Here is a 22,131-nt window from a genome sequence, read left to right on the forward strand (position 1 = left end):
AGTCTTGTAGAGGCTTCAAAATGCAGCATTTTTAGGCATGGTTGTTTCATCCCTTTTTGTCCAATTGTATTTAGAATGTTTTTGTTTTTGGGAAAGGTAACTATTCAATACAGTTTTAAATTCAATACAGCTCATAAAGTTTGGATCCTTTCACCTCTTTTGTTCAATATATTGCTGGGACCAGTTATTCTACGTGCGGAGAAGTTTGGTTTTAAATGTCACCTATCTGCAACTTGTGGTACCAATTAATAATACCCTTGACATAGTGACGGGTAAATCCTGGTAAGCTGGAACATATCAGGTTTAGTAGAAAGGGAAGCACCTTGAAAATGCAGCCTTTGATGAATAGTAACCCAATGAAGGTGACTCGGGAGATAGTAGCTGGGGCTTTGTTTAGTTGCAGAGTTGACCTTTGATGGCTATGTCTCACATATGGCTCAGTCTTGCTTTGTTAGTTTGCATCTTTTAAAGTGCACAAGGCTGTTCTTTCAAAAAGCTGACCTTGTTCAGGTAGTGCACACACTAATCACTAACTGGCTAGATTATGGTTTGTTGAAAAAACAGTTAGAATTGCAGTAGCTACAGTGGCTAGATTACTGATTTAATCAAGTGTGATCATATTGCTCCAATCCTGTGTTCTCTACACTGGTTAGCAGTGGAGATGTGGATTACATTTAAGGGAATATATAGGGTCTTTAGGGGGTTCCGATGCTATACTATTAGAAAGTCAATCTAATCCTCATCTTCGGATTCATAAAATGCTGAAAGATTAGGGTCTTACCTTGCTAATCTTTTTTCTAATAGAAGGCATAGGATTCTGCACAGTAGCTGTTGCTTCCCATTAGTCGTGAATCTGCAGAAGGCTGTCACTCAAACTCTGAACTTCTCCCCTTCTGCAGTGGAGAACAGCTCCCTCTTCAGTTAGTACCAAAGCAATCAAACTCCACTGAAACACAAGAAAAGAGGAGGGGCACGGGGAACTTCCCCGGCAACCTTTAACCTGTTCTGAGCTTTTGGGGGAAAACCAACTAACCATATTCTGTTCTATATCTTATGATAAAAGTAAACTAAATGCTAAATGTAACTAGTAGGAGCCATCCCCCCCTCCCCCCAAAGGAAAAAGGAAATAGGAGTTCTTATGTTCCTGTGGGTAAACAAATCTCTTGATTGATATGGAAGGCAGAAACCACCTTCAGTAGAAAGGAAGGTACCATTCGCAGAGAAACACCAGACTCCGTAAGCCGGGAGGAAGGGTTCTCTACAGGATAGGGCCTATAACTCTGAATCCACCCTGCCAAGACAATGGCAACTAAAACATGGTCTTAACCATAAGATCCAAGAAGTATGCGTCCGGCAGGGACTCATACAGAGCCCAAGATAGGTCCTTCAGAATGACATTGAGATCTCAAGACAGGAATGGCCTGTGCAGCGGTGGTCGCAATATGAATGCCCCCCTCAGAAACAGAGTAACAACTGGATGAGATGCCAAGAACAGCATTTCTCTCCAGGCTCTAAAACACAAGACTGGCTACCTGCATCTTGAGAGATGAAACCGCCAGGCCCTTCTCAAGGCTAGCCTGTAGTAATGCTAGAATCACCAGGATAGGAGCCTTCTCAAGCTCTAGCTGCTCCTTGGTGCACTATAACTGGAAAGACTTCCAGGTCTTTGCATAAGCAGCAAACATCACAGGCTTCTTTGCTCTAAAGAGAATGGCAACGACAACCTCCAAGTAATCCTTATGAATTAGGGCCATACGCTCAAGGGTCATGCCATAAGAACAAAGTGCCCTGGATTCTTCATTGGAACTGGGCCTTGACTGAGAAGCCCTGGAAGAACCAGTAGCCTGAACCACCTGCCTCTTTGCAGATGCACCAGATCTACATACCAAGGCCCATGGGGCCAGTCAGGAGCTACCAGAATCACCAGCCCCTGATGGTTCGCTATTCTGCATTGAGCAGAAGTTCAGAGTGCCAGAGTTGAACAAACTGTATCCAGCCCTGTGCTTCCCAGTTCAGTCCTTCAACTGTAGAAGCGATCTGTCTTTGCATTCTTGGTTGTGGTCATGAGATCTATGTAGGGTCTTCCCCAGCACTGCACAATGAGGGTGAACACTCCCTGGGAGAGAGACCACTCTCCTGGATATTCTCTACTTCTGCCATGTGGATAGCCTAGAGGGCTTGCAAATGAGTTTCCACCCACTGGAACAACATCTGTGCCTCTAGGCAAAGGGGAACGCTTCTCATAACTCCCTGTGTTTACAAAAGTTACTGCAGTGGCATTGCTAGAAAACACCTGGACTGCCTTCTCTGCGAGGAAAGCACAGTTACTTACCGTAACAGGTGTTATCCAGGGACAGCAGGCAGATATTCTTGACTGATGGGTGACGGCACCGATGGATCCCCGGTACGGACAATTTTAGAGTAATTGCACTCTAAGAACTTGGAAAGTTCTAGTAGGCCGCACCGCGCAAGCGCAAGTGCCTTCCCGCCCGACAGAGGCGCGCGGTCCCCAGTTAAGATAAGCCAGCTAAGAAGCCAACCCGGGGAGGTGGGTGGGACGCAAGAATATCTGCCTGCTGTCCCTGGATAACACCTGTTACGGTAAGTAACTGTGCTTTATCCCAGGACAAGCAGGCAGCATATTCTTGACTGATGGGTGACCTCTAAGCTAACAAAAAGAGAGGGATGGAGGGAAGGTTGGCCATTAGGAAAACAAATTTTGCAAAACAGATTGGCCGAAGTGTCCATCCCGTCTGGAGAATGCATCCAGACAATAGTGAGATGTAAAAGTATGAACTGAGGACCAAGTAGCAGCCTTGCAGATTTCCTCAATAGGAGTGGAACGGAGGAAAGCTACAGATGCTGCCATAGCTCGAACTCTATGGGCCGTGACAGAACCTTCCAGTGTCAGTCCAGTCTGAGCATAACAGAATGAAATGCACGCTGCAAGCCAATTAGACAACGTACGTTTAGAAACAGAACGTCCCAATTTATTCGGATCAAAGGACAGAAAGAGTTGAGGAGTTGATCTGTGGGGCTTAGTACACTCTAAATAGTAAGCTAAAGCCCGCTTACAGTCCAAAGTATGCAGAGCCTGTTCTCCAGAATGAGAGTGAGGTTTCGGGAAGAAGACAGGCAGAACAATGGATTTGTTGAGATGGAATTCAGAGACAACCTTAGAGAGAAACTTTGGATGTGTACGCAGAACCACCTTGTCATGATGAAAGACTGTAAAAGGTGGATCTGCAACTAGTGCATGTAGCTCACTGACCCTCCTGGCAGAGGTTAGAGCAATGAGGAAGACCACTTTCCAAGTGAGAAACTTGAAAGGAGTTGTAGCCAAAGGTTCAAACGGAGACTTCATTAAAGCGGAGAGAACCACATTGAGATCCCAGACTACAGGGGGTGATTTAATAGGTGGTTTCACATTGAAAAGACCCCGCATGAATCTGGAAACTAAGGAATGAGCTGAAAGGAGTTTCCCATGAACTGGCTCATGAAAAGCAGCAATAGCACTGAGGTGGACTCTGATGGAAGTAGACTTGAGGCCAGAGTCAGACAAAAAAAGAAGATAATCCAACAATGTCTCCACTGCAAGGGAAGTGGGATCAAGATGATGAAGACACCAGGAAGAAAATCTTGTCCACTTCTGATGGTAACATTGCAGAGTGGCCGGTTTCCTGGATGCGTCCAGAATGGAACGAACGGGCTGAGATAAAAGAGTATCATGAGAAGTCAGCCCGAGAGATACCAAGCTGTCAGGTGCAGAGACTGGAGGTTGGGATGTAGAAGGGTCTCCTGATGCTGTGTAAGCAGAGAAGGAAACAGTGGAAGAAAAAAGGGTTCCCTGGAACTGAGTTGAAGTAGAAGGGAGAACCAATGTTGCCTGGGCCACCGTGGAGCAATTAGAATCATGGTGGCTCGTTCCCTCTTGAGCTTGAACAAAGTCCTTAACATGAGAGGCAGAGGAGGGAAAGCGTACAGGAACAGATTGGACCAGTCAAGGAGAAATGCATCCGCTGCCAGACGGTGAGGAGAGTAGAGTCTGGAGCAGAATAGGGGCAGCTGGTGATTGTGAGGAGCTGCAAAGAGGTCTATCTGAGGAGTGCCCCACTGAGCGAAGATGGCTTGTAGAGCGAAATGGTCGAGTGTCCACTCGTGAGGCTGGAGAATTCTGCTGAGCTTGTCCGCCAAGGAATTCTGTTCTCCCTGAATGTAGATAGCTTTCAGGAATAGATGGTGATCTATGGCCCAAGCCCAAATCTTCTGAGCTTCCTGACACAAGAGGCGAGAGCCTGTCCCACCCTGCTTGTTGATGTAGTACATCGCAACTTGATTGTCTGTGCACAGCAAGAGGACTTGAGGAAAGAGAAGATGTTGGAAGGCCTTGAGGGCATAAAACATCGCTCTGAGTTCCAGGAAATTGATGTGATGCTTCATTTCCTGGGCTGTCCAAAGTCCTTGAGTTTGGAATTCGTTCAAATGAGCTCCCCAGGCGTAAGGGGAGGCGTCGGTGGTGATGATAAGGTGATGAGGAGGTAGATGGAACAGAAGACCTCTGGAGAGATTTGAGGATATCAACCATCATTGTAGAGACTGACGAAGAGACGATGTCACAGATATGTGTCGTGAGCAGGGATCCGTCGCTTGGGACCACTGGGTAGCTAGGGTCCATTGAGGAGTGCGCAGGTGAAGACGTGCGAAGGGTGTGACATGAACTGTGGAGGCCATGTAACCCAAGAGTATCATCATTTGCTTGGCAGAGATGGAACGTTGTGGAAGCACCTGCTGACATAGAGACTGAAGAGTTTGAAGACGGCAGGAACGCTCTCATGAGAACTGTGTCCAGCACCGCTCCAATGAATTGAAGTCTCTGAGTGGGGATGAGATGAGACTTGGGTAGATTGATCTCGAACCCCAAAAGTTGTAGAAACAGGATGGTTTGGTTGGTGGCCAGGAGTACTGTCTGAGATGAATTGGTCTTTATCAACCAATCGTCCAGGTAAGGAAACACCTGAAGGTGGTGGGAACGTAGAAAGGCAGCCACCACAATCAGACATTTGGTAAACACTCTTGGAGAGGAGGCAAGACCGAAGGGTAGCACCTTGTACTGGTAATGACAACGATTGATCATGAAGCGTAGGTACTGTCTGGAGGCCAGATTGACCGGTATATGAGTGTATGCTTCTTTGAGATCGAGGGAACATAGCCAGTCACCTTGATTGAGAAGAGGGTAAAGAGTGGCCAGAGAAAGCATTCTGAATTTTTCTTTGACCAAGCATTTGTTGAGATCGCGAAGATCTAAAATGGGTCTGAGATCTCCTGTTTTTTTGGGAACTAGAAAATAACAGGAGTAGAATCCCTGCCCCTTTTGATCTAGAGGAACTTCCTCTATGGCGTTCAGAAGGAGGAGGGATTGAACCTCTTGAAGAAGGAGGGAAGACTGAGGAGTGTTCAAAGCAGACTCTTTTGGTAGACTTTGGGCAGGAAGAGTCTGAAAGTTGAGAGAGTAGCTGTGGCGGATGATGTTGAGGACCCACTGATCCGAGGTGATGGTTTCCCAACGGCTTATAAAATGAGTAAGGCGTCCTCCTATAGGCAGCGGAAGATGGGCAGATGGAGGGATACTGGCTATGTCCTGGAGAACCAAGTCAAAAGGGTTGTGAGGATTTTTGTGGAGGAGGAGGCTTCACCTGTTGCTGCTGCTGTGTCGGTCTATTGTTTTGCCTCTGCTGTTGCCTCTGACGCCTGGGTTGTTGAGGTGCCGGTGGCAAAGGACGAGCCACAAATCGACGTTGGTATGCCGATTGCTGACGAAAGAGCCTGGTAGGTGGGGTCTTCTTTTTTGTTTTGAGGAGAGTATCCCACCTAGTCTCATGAGCTGAAAGCTTTTGGGTAGTGGAGTCCATGGATTCTCCAAACAGCTCATCCCCCAGGCAAGGTGCATTAGCCAGTCGATCCTGATGATTGACATCAAGTTCTGAAACTCTGAGCCAGGCCAGTCGACGCATGGCCACCGACATAGCCGTGGCCCGAGAGGTCAGCTCAAAGGTGTCATAGATCGATCTGACTATGAACTTACGAAGTTGTAAGAGCGATGAAGAAGTTTGGCGAAAGGCAGATCTTTTACGGTCAGGGAGGTATTTTTCAAAAGATGACAAATTTTGAATGAGATGCTTAAGGTAGAAAGAAAAATGGAAAGCATAGTTCCCTGATCTATTAGCAAGCATCGCATTCTGATATAACCTCTTGCCAAACTTATCCATGGCTTTACCTTCTCTGCCAGGAGGGACAGAGGCGTACACACTAGCCCCCGTAGATTTCTTTAAAGTGGATTCCACCAATAAAGATTCATGAGGGAGTTGCGGTTTGTCAAAACCTGGAATAGGTATGACCTTACATAAGGAGTCCAGTTTTCGAGGAGCTCCTGGAATAGTCAAGGGCGTCTCTAGATTTTTGTAGAAAGTTTCTCGCAAAATATCATGGAGAGGTAATTTTAGGAATTCCCTTGGAGGCTGGTCAAAGTCCAGTGCATCGAGAAATGCCTTGGATTTTTTAGATTCAGCCTCCAAGGGAATAGAGAGAGAGTCACACATCTCTTTGAGAAAAGAGGTGAAAGAAGTTGCATCAGGTTTGGAGGAGGATCTAAACCAGAAGGATCCTCGTCCCCTGACGAACACTCTCCCTCAGAGAGGAAAGGCTCCTCTGAATCACCCCACAGATCAGGGTCCCTCACTTGAAAGCTGCGGTCCCGTGACTCCAGTGTGGAGGGTTCCAGGTGTCGAGTTTTGTGAGTCGACTTACCAGATCTCTGTGAAACGGTACCGGGAGATGTTATAGGGTGTGCCGGTGCCGAAGTTTGTACGGCCTGGTGTAAGGACCTCGGTTCCAGCGCTAAGATCGGCATGGATGCTGATGAAGCCGTATGTACCGGTACCGACAAAGTGGATACCAATAAAAGAGGTTGCTCCACTGCCGGTACCGGTGGCTCAGACCGGACCGGGACTGGAAGGCTCGGAGTCAAAAGAGCAGGAAGGAGCTGTTGTAATTGCTCCTTGAGCTGCACTTGCAGGACGGCGGCAATTCGCTCGTCCAGCGAAGGCACCGGTACCGCTTTTTTCTTCTGCAGTACCTTTGGTGCCGCTCTACACTCCGAAGAGGAACCCGAGGTCAAGGGGCTCACCTCAATCGGAGCGGAGCGCTTCCGTGGGCGCCTTGAGGTCGGCAGGATTGGGCTCGCTGCCACTGAGACCGGAGGGCGCTCCAGCAGGGAAGGCTTCTTAGCTGGCTTACCTGAGGGATGCGGCGCGGTGCCGACTGCGTCGGGGCCGGTGCCACCGAATCCAACATCTCGGTACCAAATAAAAGCCGCTGTTGGATCTGGCGGTTTTTTAAAGTTCTCTTTTTTAGAGTGGCACAGCGGGTGCAGGTGGACGCCCGATGGTCAGGACCCAGGCACTGTAAGCACCAGTTGTGCGGGTCGGTGAGGGAAATGGGCCTTGCGCACCGCTGGCACTTCTTAAAACCGGGTTGGGGAGGCATGAACGTGAAAACTGCTTCTGCCAAATCGAAGGCCGAGGCCTCGATGGTGGCAGCAGGCCCCGCCGGGGCGAACCCGAAAAAAGAAGAAAAAAAGAAAAGAAAATTCTTTTTTTTTTTTTTTTTTAAAAATAAGAAAAAGAAGGGAAATAATTCCGAAAAGGTTTACGCGAGCGGGAAGGCATTTGAGAAAAAATTTTCAACAGCCGTTGAAAGTGCGTCTTCTTAGCTCCGCGGAAACTAAGAAACTGGGGACCATGCGCCTCTGTCGAGCGGGAAGGCACTCGCGCATGCGCGGTGCGGCCTACTAGAACTTTCCAAGTTCTTAGAGTGCAATCACTCTAAAATTGTCCGTACCGGGGCTCCATCGGTGCCGTCACCCATCAGTCAAGAATATGCTGCCTGCTTGTCCTGGGATAAAGATTGCAACTCCTTCAGCACCAAATGAATAGCTCACAGTTAGATGATTTATGGACCACTTGCTTTCTGATGGGGTCCATTTTCCCTGGAGTGGGTTACCACAGCAGTGGGCCCCCTAGCTGCTCAGGGTCACCCATGAGTTGATTCTGAGGAATGCCCCTCAATAAGGCATCGCCCTGAAAACATCAATGTAAGCTGTGCTTTGCCCCTGAAGTCCAGGGGAGCTGCATATGCAGGGAATGGTGTTGCAGTGACCACCTGGAAAGAAGAGAGTACTGGAGATGTCACATATGAGCTTTCGCCTAGGGAACAACTTCCAGGGAGGCTGACATCAAGCCCAGCACCTGAATGTAATGCCAGGCCATGGGGCTTGGTAAAGCCAGGATCTCTAAGATCTATTTCCTGAGCTTCTGTTTGCATGGCTCGGGAAGAAAAACACAGCCCTGTGCCATGTCGAAGCGGACTTCCAGATATTCAAAGCACTGAGTCGGCTGAAGGTGACTTCTTCAGAAGTTGACTATCCAACCAAGGCTTTGGAGATTCACCACTTGCTGCACCGCATATTCACCTTCCTTTTGTGAAGCAGCAGCTCTGATCAGCCAATCATCTATTTAAGGATGCACCTGGACACCCATCCTGCATTTGGGCTGCTACAACCACCATCACTTTGGTAGAAGGTGCGTGGAGCCTCCTGAATCTGAAAAGTATCCCAAATCATTCACAGATGCAGAGGAGCCATGCGACATTAAGGGTATGAAAAGTGACTTCTAATTATCCTAGTTCTGCTCCAACTTGGTATGAGGCAGGAGATGCTTGCTAGAGACATGGATCCCCTGAGGTGGAGTTGGAATGCTCATAGGCAGCACAGCACTTCCCAGGCCCATTAAGTAGGTTTTCCATATAAGGTTGACAAAAATCAGAAAAGCCTTGCATCAGAGGCCTCGAGGACCCCTGATAGACCTCAGATTGGGGAATTAGGGCCTCCTCTTCCACCACATGCTTGCATTTCACCCCCTCGTTGCTTGTAGTCTCTGAGCGGGATCTGTTCCCCGCAGACCAGGCTTTCTGGACCTTTTGGGGTTCCAAGGCCCTGGAGGACTGATTAAAGACTGAGCCCGAAGCTCCCTTCCCTTTTCCCGTGCCCCGCAGCACATGAACACTGTTATTCCTCAGCCGGTAAATCAGCACATTAAATGCAAGCTTAACTGAAAAACAAAAAATAGCAAAAAAGTAGTTCTTGAGGTCAGGGAACTAATCCTTAAAACAGGGGCTTTCAGACCCTCCCCCCTTCATTTTCCACATTGGGAATAATGGGAGAACTCGCTGTGATTTCTGGTGTCTGTCAGCTTGCATCACCCTGCCTGCAGGGAAAGAATTTCTGCATCAGAGATAGCCAGCACATGTCTGCCGATGGAGATCTTTTGGCTGCCGGTCGGGTGGACCCAAATCATGGACTCCCACCCTGACGGAGTAAGCCCAAGAAGGGGACCTCCGGCAACAGAAGCCATGCAGAAAATTTGAAGAAAGACAGCAAAAATACCCCAAAATAATAAAAAGAGCCAGAGCAGATAAGAATACACCTTTTGGCTGTTCTCCACTGCAGAAGGGGAGGAATTCAGAGTTTTGGAATGACACACTGATGCAGATTTGTAACTAATGGGAATCAACAGTTATTGTACAGAATCCTGTCTTCGTTACAGAAATCTTATTTAGTTAGGAAATATCTTTTAGTATGATTTTTTTTTTTTTTATTTGCTTGTGTTTACTTTTGTTACATGGTAATCCCAACTTTGTTATCGATCAGCTTCTCAGGTATCCCCAAAATAGAGTTCAGAGTGGGAGACTAGTAAGTTATAAAAGCATAACATAACAAATAACATAAGAACATAAGAAGCGCCATCTCCAGATCAGACCTTCGGTCTATCAAGTCCGGCAATCCGTACACGCGGAGGCCCAGCCAGGTGTACACCTGGCGTAATTTTTAGTCACACATATCACTCTATGCCTCTCGTAAGGAGATGTGCATCTAGTTTGCTTTTAAATCCTAGGACGGTCCGCTATAACACAGCATTCCAGGTGTCAACCACTCCCCTCTAAGTTTTCAATCCCATATCCAGATACAATCTACTAGGCAACAAATGTTTGCCTTCTTAGGTCTTCAACTGTGGAATGCATTACCATTGGAAATTCAAAAGCAACTTGAGACTGGGTAAACTAACTAAAGCTTGGCTGTTTAACCTACACCCAGATGCTGGTGGTAAGGGAGATTCAGGCAATTAAGGGGGTGATAGTTTTTTGTTTGTTTTTTTTAAGTATTTTCTGGTTTATTTGGGGTGTGGATTAGATTTTAAGGGCCTCAAAATACACCCAACATGATTTGGTGCCTGCACCAGGGACAACATTAATCAATTGTGGAACCTTTGTTTATGACAAAAATCACTGATTTCTAGTATTTAAGAAAGGCTCCATTTTCTATATGAAAAGTGGTGCAGTTTATATATAGACAAGACCAAATTGATTAATATTGTCCCTGATGCAGGAGCCACAGTGCCAAAACATATTAGGCGTATTTTGAGTTCCTTTGGATGTCTGAACATATGCACTTGGGACTAATATTTGATTTGATAATAATAAAGACCCTCTCTCTCCTGCTTTTTTCATTTTACTGCGGTATGCTTGCAGTTGTCTTTTTGCCTCTCCATCTTTATACCATTTAGATTTTAAGGGGACATAGGTACTCTTTGCCTTGTGTAAACATATCATGCGTTAAGTATTTAATAAAGCGTGTAATAAAATTTAACATACCAAAATTAATAAAATGACTCCTAAACAGTAAACAAGAAGCAGACCTATGAAGAAAAGGTGTTTTAATCAATTTCTCAGGAAATAGTGCCTGACATGGTCACATTTTGCCAACTAGGTTTTATCAAGGGCATACAACCAGCTGGTGACACACAACAACTTCCACCAGTACTGAAAGAAATTATCCTGAGTCTATTACATAGAAACATGATGGAAGATAAAAGGTCAAATGGCCCAGCCAGTCTGCCCATCCACTATCTCCTATTCTACCTAAGAGATCACATATGTCCCACACTTTCTTGAATTCAGACACAGTTTTTTGTCTCTACCACCTCTACCGGGTGACTATTCCATCCATTTAATAATAATAACTTTATTTTTGTATACCGCAGTACCACAAGCAGTTCAGAGCGGTTTACAGAGGAAGAGACTGTACATATACAGCGATGTTACAGAAAATTTTGTCAAGTACATTGGTAACAAATTTCAATTACATTAGTGAGCCGAGAGAGGTTGAATATAACCGGAAATATGTCAGAGATACAGCAGGTATTTCAGTGATATAACAAGGTAGGAAGGAGTCAGAGAAATTTATCAAAGAGGTAGGTTTTAATTGATTTCCTGAAGGATTGGTAGGAGGGTGCACTTGAAATGAGGGTGGTTAGATATTTATTCCATTTGCCAGCTTGGAATGACAGTGTTCTATCAAGGAATCTCTTGTAGACACAGCCCTTCAGGGAGGGGAAGGCAAACAGATAGGCACTACATATGCAAGTGGTGCCTGGAAACACGAAATGGCGCGACAGGTAAATCGGGGATGAACCCGTTAAGGTTTTGAAGCAAAGGCAGGCGAACTTGAAGATGACCCTTACCTCCATTGGCAACCAGTGAAGTTTTCTGTAGAACAGGCTTACATGATCCGACTTTTTGAGACCATTTACCACCCTTTCTGTAAAAATAGTATTTCCTTAGATTACTCCTGAGCATATCACCTCTAAACTTCATCCTATGCCCTCTCATTCCAGAGCTTCCTTTCAAATGAGACTCACCTCATTCGCATTTATGCCACATATATGTACTTAAACATCTCTATTATATATCCCCTCTCCCACCTTTCCTCCAAAGCAGTGGTCTCAAACTCAAACCCTTTGCAGGGCCACATTTTGGATTTGTAGGTACCTGGAGGGCCTCAGAAAAAAATAGCTAATGTCTTCTTAAAGAAATAACAATTTTGCATGAGGTAAAACTCTTTATAGTTTATAAATCTTTCCTTTTGGCTAAGTCTTAATAATAATATTGTCATTTATAGCTAAAGAGACATATGATCAAGAAACTGTTTTATTTTACTTTTGTGATTATGATAAACATACTGAGGGCCTCAAAATAGTACCTGGCGGGCTGCATGTGGCCCCCGGGCCACGAGTTTGAGACCGCTGCTCCAAAGTATACATATTGAGATCTTTATGTCTGTCCCCATATGCATTAAGATGAAGACCACCGACCATTTTAGTAACCTTCCTCTGAACTGACTCCATCCTGTTTATATCTTTTTGAAGGTGCGGTCCCCAGAATTGTACACAATATACTAAATGAGGTCTTACCAGTCTTATACAGGGGTATTAATACCTTCTTTCTCCTACTGGCCATACCTTTCTCTATGCGCCCTAGCATCCTTCTAGCTTTTGTCATTGCCTTTTCAACATGTTTGGCCACGTTAAGATCACCACATACAACCACATCCAAGTCCCACTCCTCTTTTGTGCACAAAAGTTCTTCACCCCTAAACTGTACCATTCCCTCAGGGTTTTGCAGCCCAAATGCATGACCTTGCATTTCTTAGCATTAAATCTTAGCTGCCATTCTTCAAGTTTTGCTAGGTCCTTCCTTAGGGTAGTCACATCATCATGGGTATCTACTCTATTGCAGATTTTGGTATCATCAGCAAAAATCTTACCCAACAACCCTTCAGCAATATCGCTTACAAAAATGTAAAAAAGAGCAGGTCCAAGAACCAAACCTTGAGGTAACATCCCTTTCCTCAGAGTGATCTCCACTACCTCTGTTGCCTTTCACTTAACCAGTTTCTGATCCAGGCCATCACTTTGGGGTCTATACTTCGCTTATTTTTTAGATGCCTATGTGGAACACTGTTAAAGGAAGGCTTTACTAACTTCTAAATACACCACATCTAGTGCACTCCCTCTATCCAATTCTCTGGTCATCAGTTAAAGATATTGTTCAGATTTGGTCTGGCAAGACCTGCCTCCGGAGAATCTATGTTGCCTCAGGTCCAGCTGAATCTAGCAGTACAAATTTTCATGCAGTCACATTTAACCAATCAGCCAAGCATGTGACTGGTTAAATGTGGAAGAGTAGGACTTGGGTGTGATTGTATGTGATGATCTTAAGGTGGCCAAACAGGTTGAAAAGGTGACAGCACAAGCTAGAAGGATGCTAGGTTGCATAGGAAGAGGTGTGGCCAGGAGGAAAAAGGAGGTATTGATGCCTCAGTAAAAGACTCTGGTGAGACCTCATTTAGAATACTGTGTTTAATTCTGGAGGCCGCACCTTCAAAAAAATATAAAAAGGATGGAGTCGGTCCAGAGGAAGGCTACTAAAATGGTTTGTGGTCTTCGTGATAAGGCATATGGAGACAGACTTAAAGATCTCAATCTGTAACTTTGGAGGAAAGGCAGGAGAGGGGGAGATATGATAGAGACATTTAAATACCTTTGTAATGTAAATGTGCATGGGTCGAGTCTCTTTCATTTGAAAGGAAACTGCATTGAGAGGGCATAGGATGAAGTTAAGAGGTGATAGGCTCTGGAGTAATTTGAGGAAATACTTTTTTATGGAAAGGATGGTAGATGCTTAGAACAGTCTCCCAGAAGATGTGGTGGAAACAGAGACTGTGTCTGAATTCAAGAGAGCCTGAGATAGGAACATGAAGGCTGCCAATCAAGTGGAGCAAGCTTCATCCAAGGCAAGACAAATCATAGGTTGCATACGCAGGGGTTTCGTCAGCCATAAGCTTGAGGTCATTATGCCATTGTATATATCCATGGTGAGGCCCCACCTGGAATACTGTGTGCAATTCTGGAGGCCGCATTATCGCCAGGATGTGCTGAGACTGGAATCGGTCCCGAGAATTGCCACCCGAATGGTCTCGGGACTCAAGGATCTCCCATACGAAGAATGGTTAGATAAATTACAGCTATACTCGCTCGAGGAGCGCAGAGAGAGGGGAGACATGATCGAGACGTTTAAGTATCTCACGGGCCGCATCGAGGCGGAGGAAGATATCTTCTTTTTCAAGGGTCCCAAGGCAACAAGAGGGCATCCGTGGAAAATCAGAGGCGGGAAACTGCGCGGTGACACCAGGAAATTCTTTTTCACTGAAAGGGTGGTTGATCGCTGGAATAATCTTCCACTTCAGGTGATTGAGGCCAGCAGCGTGCCTGATTTTAAGGCCAAATGGGATCGACATGTGGGATCTACCGTATTTTCACGCAGATAACGCGCACCCGTGTAAAACGCGCACACGGGTATAGCGCGCAGAAACCACGATTTTATGTACAAAAACTTTTGTATACCGCGCTCACGGGTATACCGCGCATGCTGCCCGACTGTCCTTTCGCCCGCCCCGACTCTCCTCTGGCCACCCCGACTCTCCTTTCGCCCTCCCCGACTCTCCGTGCGCTGTCCCGACTATCCGTTCACCCTCCCTGACTTTCCGTGCACTGCCCCGCCTCTCCGTGCGCTGTCCCGACTCTCCGTTCACCCTCCCTGACTTTCCGTTCACTGCCCCGACTCTCCGTGCGCTGTCCCGACTCTCCGTTCACCCTCCCTGACTTTCCGTGCACTGCCCCGCCTCTCCGTGCGCTGTCCCGACTCTCCGTTCACCCGCCCTGACTTTCCGTGCACTGCCCCGACTCTCCGTGCGCTGTCCCGACTCTCCGTTCACCCGCCCTGACTTTCCGTGCACTGCCCCGCCTCTCTGTGCGCTGTCCCGACTCTCCTTTCGCCCGCCCTGCCCTGCTCCCAGCTCTGTAAGCATGCGCAATGGTCTGAGCATGCTTGCCGCTTAGTTTTCACCAAGGCTGTTTTTCTGGTGGTGTGCTTTTCACCACGTGGCTGTGGCCCCCCTCTATCTGGCCTTGTAATTTGCCCAGTGAATACTATTTTGACTATACAACAGCATCTCAGCCTTTGGGTAAGCCTATAAAAGATTAATGCTGCATGTAGAGCCCACATTTTAATTTGATCTCTTCAGATTGGTATTCTGCATTTATCTACCCGGTAGTAGAGTTTATCAATTAAATTTAAATGTACCGCCATAATGGCAGGAATAAGACGAAAGTCATATACAGTGGACTTTAAGCTTCAAGTCGTTGCGAAAGCTGAGGAAATAGGCAACTGGGCCGCAGCTGGGGGGGCGGTCGGAGGTTCTTGGGGGGGGCGGTCGTTGGAGGGAGGGGGGTTTGCGTCGAGGGCAGGAGGGATCTCGAGGGCAGGAGGGCCTGGGATCCCTCCTGCCCGTAATGTAGTGCGGGGTGGGGGTAGGGGGTCGCCGTGGCCAGGAGGGTTTGGGCTCCCTCCTGGCCCGATATTGTCGGGGAGTCGGCCGGGCAAGAGGGCTTGGGCTCCCTCTTGCTCCGATCGTGGATGCGGGTGCGGGTGGGAGCGCGTGCGAGCGGTCGTTCGGGGTGGGGGTGCGAGCGGTCCTGCTGGGGGGGTGAATCGGGCGTCGGGCGGGGTGGGAACTATGTAAAAAAAATTTTGTATAACGCGCGAGGGGTATGCGCGGTAGGTAAAAACGCGTATAACACGTGCGTTATATGCGTGAAAATACGGTATTCACTGGGTAAAGGTAGGGGAGGGTCATTAGGGTGGGCAGACTGGATGGGCCTTGGCCTTTATCTGCCGTCTATTTCTATGTTTCTATGTACATGGGATCTCTCAGAGAGATAAAGAGATAATGGTTACTGCGGATGGGCAAACTAGATGGGCCATTTGGCCTTTATCTGCTGTCATGTTTCTATGGTTCTAGGTTTGCTGTACCACCAAATTTCAATTTCTAAATTTCTTACTGTTCAATATTATCTTTTTCTTGTTTACATTTTCCCACACCGCCTGCCATATTGATTTCCACACCAAGTAGTGAAATTTGTCTTGCCTAGAGTTTGTGTAGTTTGAACTTCAGATCTCCTAGCATCTTGTTCCGAAAAAGAAATTTTCAAAGTTCTATGTAAAGCTCCATGTTCTTTTGGAAAGATTGAGTCAGTTCTGGTTTTATTGCACACTGCAGTCTGTCACACAGGAAAAAGAACTATTTTGTGAACCACATGCCCCGCTTTATTCCAAAAGTTTAATTTTTGGATTGCTCAGAGTCTGATATAATCATAGTGCTAGGCACTGCTGCTTAAATAAGAATGCATAGTGGCATAAATACGAATGCAGGCATTGTCTGGAAACAGCTTGCCAGTGGATGTTTTGGAGCTGTGCTTGCATCAGCTCTCATAGAAACAAGGCCCAGCTCCTTGAAAAAGTCTTTGTCTGGACTTCAGCCAGAAAAGTTACAACACATGGCAAGAATCATGACAAGACAAATTAAAGTTGAAAATTACCTTGAAAGCTGGAAGCAGGATTAACAGGCTAATGGAAGCACTTTGTTCAAAGACTTTTTTTTAAACTCAATTTGAGAATTGATTTACTGGTATTTCTACCGTACATTCCAGCTATGTGAAAATAACCCCACCAGGACCTATTTAGCATTTTATTCAAGCCTATAATGACTTGAAACTAAATGTTGAAATGTCTGCATCTGTTTGCCATTGATTTTCCATGTTTGAGAGTTGTATGTTTCTCTGGGTGAGTGGGGGAGGGTGGGGTGGAGGGGTGGGGGTTTCTCTCTGTGGGGTGGGGGTGTTGCTTTGATCGTGGAGGACATCAGAGTCCAGTCCGCCGCGGTTGTTGGGTGAAATTGTATACCATGTTTTCTACTACTGTTGTACTTGCTGTTGTACTTGCTTAATAAAATAGATTTGAACATAAATGTTGAAATGTCAAAACAAAACTGAAGCTTAGAAATAAAAAAAGCAATGGAAGCGGGTAATTTTTTGTACTCCCTGCAGGTAAATGATGAACACTAAGATTCTGAGAACCCCTTTCCCTTAGAAAACAGAAGTTAACAGAAACCAGGGTTTAGAAAGCAGCAAAAACGCCGCAGGAGTTAGCTGAAACAGCATATGCCTCAAAACGCCCCTCGGTCGTGCCCTAACTGCAAACTGCTAAACGATATTCCTACTCACACTGGAATCGATTGCCCCTGCGGGACAGATCCCTCGAGGGACTCCTCAACTTTAGAAAATCAAGAAAAACATACCTCTTCACCTAACTCCCCTGCTCATGACCGATTGATTACAAAGAAATAAATATATTGGTACTAGATTCCGGTTTGTGTCACATTAGGATAAAAACTTGTGTTGAAAAACCTTCCGTTAACTATAACCTGCAAACTGTACATTATGGATATTGGTATTAGATATTTCTTGCAAGACCAGGGCTCCTCCACTAAAGGCACACTGTAAATCCCCCCCACACACACATCCAGAGCATTTACAGCTAATTTACCCCCCCCCCCCCACATTCCCAAATTACAAAACCGTAGCGCAGTTTTTAGCACTGGCCGCAGTAGTAACAGCTCCAATGCTCATAGAGTTCCTGCCATGGTAGCCAGCAGTTACAACACAATAAACGGTTCAATGTCCCATTCCTTGCTGATTTTTATTTCAATCCCAAGAATTACTTGAAAGACTCGAGTTATTTATAATCTCCCCCCTCCAGGTTGGCTACTGTAACCAACACAGATTTCCTGAAGTGGAGCACTGCTGTAAATTACTAGTAACCTCCTCCGATTCCAGATACACATACAAAGAGTATGATGAAGCGATACAAATTTTAAGTAGGTTCTATCACAAAAAGAAAGGCGAGATAGCAAAATGACGGAGGAGAAACAGTAGTGTGACTTTACATTGACATTTCATGTTAAAAAAAAAATTAGGGCTCCTTTTACTAAGGTGCGCCAGCAGTTTTAGCGCATGCTAGCTGAAAAATTACTGCCTGCTTAAAAGGAGGTGGTAGCGGCTAGCACACAAGGCAATTTAGCGTGCGATATTACCGCGCATTAAGGCCCTAACACACCTTTGTAAAAGGAGCCCTTAGTCCAGCACCCAGAGGTAGCACTCAATTTTCTGGGCTCTTGATATATAAAGGGTTTCGTTCAGAAGCAAAACCTTGTGTTAAGACACCTGCAAACATCGTTCAAGTGGAGGCTATTAGCTATTCTGCCCCTACAAGCTAATCTTTCTAACAGCTATCATCCCTACCCACCCCCCCAAAAAAAAAGGGACCCCCAATCCCCCCTATCTGAGAAGGCCCACCCCAAAAGGTGTCCCTGCCCTCCTGACATTACCCTAAAATCCCCATTAGTCTAGTGGACCTTGACTCCCCTCCTCCCCAACGCTCTTGTTTCTTGTTCAAGGTATGGAGAGATGGAATGCCCACTTGCTCCTGCCTTCGTACCACCATATTCCAAAATAGCAACGCCAACCCCATCTGGGGATGCACTTTGCAAGAGAGTGTGGCGTAGTGGTTAGAGCTACAGCCTTAGCACCTTGAGGCTGTGGGTTCAAACTGTGCTGCTCCTTGCGACCCTAGGCAAGTCACTCCACTGCCCCAGGTACATTAGATAGATTGTTAGCCCATAGGCACAAATAGGGAAGATGCTTGAAGTACCTGTATGTAAACTGCTTTGAGTGTGGTTGTAAAACTACAAAAAGGCAATATACAAGTCCCAATCCCTTCCCCCTTTTCTCCTTATTTGACAGACGACTCCTACACAAAACATCTAGGATGCACTGCATAGGGTTAAACGGTAGTAGAGAGGCAGAAGCAAGTGGGCATTCTTCCTGTCTCTTGTTCAAGGTATGTAAGGAAGGGGGTTGTCAGGGTCCACAACACCAACAGGGATTTTTGGTGGTGGGGGGGGGGGGGAGGGAGAGAGAGAAGAAATGAACATAAGGGAAGCTGAAGACTTAAAAAAAAAAAAGTCTCCTTTCCTGTCAATGTATGAGTCAATAATCCTATCAGTGCGTGAGTGGAGATATTTTTGCCCTTCAGCAGTAAACGGTCGCATACAGTCTGTTCTCATTATTTGAACTCGTACAGTTCCTGAAAATGTTTGTAAACTGCAAAATCGCAAATAACGAAACACTGAGTCTATGGGAAAATAGAGGAGTATTAGTAGCTGTACCACTTATGGATGAGTCAGCCCTCTATCGATTCTGAATAATTGTTTTATCAGCTTTGGACACAGTCTCTTCACTGCTGAGCCCATTTTTTTTATATCACAATTGTTTGAAACATTTTTCCTTAAGCAGCTCTCTGCAACGTATTTATGTATGTGTATGTATTTTACACTCAAATGTTTTATTCACAATTTCAGGTAAGGGCTTTTAATTCATATCAAAATAGTTCACAAAGCTACATTTTCAAAAGGAAGGCCAAAGAGATGTGATATAATTCATAGGGTTACCATATGGCTCCAGAAAAAGGAGGATGGATTGAGACAACCAGGTTTTACTTCCATTGCTTTCAATGGAAGCAAAAACCAAATGTCTCTATCCATCTTCCTTTTTCTGGAGTCATTTGGTACCCTAATAATTCAACCTGTCCCACCTACTTCAGAAGCTCTAACGTGATTGTCCCTCGAGGTTCTGCTTCGACACTCTTCCCCCAAAACTTTAGCTTGGGATAGATAGAGCCATGAAATACAAAATCCTTATTGAGGCCTTCTGAGTAAAAAGCACTGATTGGGGGGTGGTGACTGACCTGTTCGGAAACAAACCTAAACCCCAGCTCTTCCCTACAAAGAAAACAAAAGCAAACAGAGTGAATATATAGCACTAAACATCCAGAACCTCCTGCTTCTGTCTTTCCAAAATAAACCACACTTACTAGGCATAAATGTTCTATGTCAGAGATCTGTAAACTAAATACATTATTTAAAGATCACATTTTATCAGTAACACAAATGTAGCAAAAGTAGAGCTATAACAACTTTTGGGGTCTTCAGACTGCCAATCATGTAGCCTAACATGGTTGGACTGCAATCCTCATTGGATCCGTTATTTTGATGTATATTTCTTCATGCAAAATCTTATTCTGATTATTGCTTAATGTTTCTCTTATTCATCTCAAATAATGGATGAGAAAGACTTATCTTAAATAACCGCCACCTCTTCCAACGAGCCCCGTTTCGTTACTTCTTCAGGGAAATGAGGTGTTATTCATAACATACTGCGCTGAAATAAATAAATACTTTTGTTAGTTAACCATTCTAAATAACTAAGCTCCTTGCTCTCTACAACGATCTATAAGTTACATTTTTAAACTTACCCGACTGAATTGTTTAAGCTCAGCTCTAGGCTGTAATCACGTTGAAATTCGGAAAGCAACATGGTTGCGGCATCTCCGACGCATACAATTTGAGACAAGAGGAACGCCCCTGAAACATCATAGGGGAATCCCTGCGAGGATTGGGTATGGACAAAACCTTTATTTTTCTTTGAAAACTCGCTTAAAAGCTTAGCGATTTCCGGAGTGTTTGCAGAAATAAGCTTGCAAAATGCTAAGAACCCATTAGGACAATGGCTGGACTGGAAAATGAAAAAAACGAAGGCTTAGGACGTGTGTTAAGGGCTTCATTTTTTCATTTTCCAGTCCTGCTGTTGTCCTAATAGGTTCTTAGCATTTTGCAAGCTTATTTTCTGCAAACACTCTGGAAATCACTAAGCTTTTAAGCGAGTTTTCAAAGAAAAGTAAAGGTTTTTTGTCCATACTCAATCCCAGCAGGGATTCCCCGATGACGTTTCAGGGGCGTTCCTCTTGTTTCTGATTTAAATTGTATGCAGCAGAGACGCTGCGGCCATGTTGCTTTCTGTATTTCAGCGTGATTACAGCCTAGAGCTGAGCTTAAACAATTCAGTCGGGTAAGTTTAAAAATGTAACTTATAGATCGTTGTAGAGAGCAAGGAGCTTAGTTATTTAGAACGGTTAACTAACAAAAGTATTTATTTATTTCAGCGCAGTATGTTATGAATAACACCTCATTTCCCTGAAGAAGTAACAAAACGGGGCTCGTTGGAAGAGGTGGCGGTTATTTAAGATAAGTCTTTCTCATCCATTATTTGAGATGAATAAGAGAAACATTAAGCAATAATCAGAATAAGATTTTGCATGAAGAAATATACATCAAAATAACGGATCCAATGAGGATTGCAGTCCAACCATGCTAGGCTACATGATTGGCAGTTTGAAGACCCCAAAAGTTGTTATAGCTCTACTTTTGCTACATAGTAACATAGTAGATGACGGCAGATAAAGCCCCGAATGGTCCATCCAGTCTGCCCAACCTGATTCAATTTAAATTTTTAAATTTTGTGCTACATTTGTGTTACATTATTTAAAGATCACATTTATCAGTATTTAGTTTCCAAAATAAAAACAGATTCTGTCAAAGTGGTTCTCATGGCCCTGAGAAAAAAGCAAAACCCAAAGTCTTACTGAGTCCTGCTTTGTCACGCCTCTTCTGCCTTCAAGGTAACTAACGGCTCCAATATTCAGTGGGTGGAAAACAGCATTTTGCTGGTCACTGCTGGTATTAAACCTGTAAATTCAATACCAGGCCATGTCTGTACACCGGAACTGAATTTTTGGGTTGTCAGAGCTGGCTTATGCATAGCCAATTAAGTGCAATATTCAGCTATCAGTTACCACATAAAGTCCTATTTATGCAGTTAACCAAGCTGTTAAGTGCTGAATATTGGCACTTAACTGCCAAGTGCCAACTGCGCCCTGGAATGTCCCCAAAATAACTAGTTTTCAGTTCAGCACTGACTGATTAAGTACTGCTGAAAGTTAGTGGTTGGCCTAAACAGGAGATTTAACCAGCCAAGAGCAGTTTCTGGCTAGTTAAATCACTTTGAATACTGACCCCTAAATTTCCTGGCTATTTAATAGAAAACTTAAAAAGTAAGACAGAGAGGCAAAAGGCCAAGAAAGTGCAGGACTAAAGTTTCAGTAAATGAGAAAAAAGAAGTAAGGAAGAAAAATCACATGGAGAACAGACAACCGGCATGAACTAATATCAGTGCTGCAAGCCAACATGGATTATTTTGGCTATAATTCTTTTTAAAAAACAAAAGGGGCCCCTTTTACTAAGATGTACTAATAACTGGTCTTAGTGGGCTCTAATGCAGGTGTCTTTCCCATGTGCTGAACCCATTTCTAACATGGTCATAAAATACA

The 22,131-nt window shown here is 45.0% G+C and overlaps 1 protein-coding gene across 6 annotated transcripts in view; it reads right to left on the reverse strand.

The window, feature by feature from the left end:
- OSBPL2 (oxysterol binding protein like 2) overlaps positions 1–22,131 on the reverse strand; it is a 198,932-nt gene that overhangs the window by 45,165 nt on the left and 131,636 nt on the right. For all 6 annotated transcript variants that reach the window (XM_033914054.1, XM_033914060.1, XM_033914059.1 and 3 more), the window contains one exon: positions 19,505–19,687. In XM_033914054.1, coding sequence (XP_033769945.1) covers positions 19,505–19,687 — 183 coding nt within the window. The remainder of the gene's footprint in view (positions 1–19,504; positions 19,688–22,131) is intronic.

Source organism: Geotrypetes seraphini, chromosome 11 (genome assembly GCF_902459505.1).
Source record: "Geotrypetes seraphini chromosome 11, aGeoSer1.1, whole genome shotgun sequence".
NCBI classification, from domain to species: Eukaryota; Metazoa; Chordata; class Amphibia; order Gymnophiona; family Dermophiidae; genus Geotrypetes; species Geotrypetes seraphini.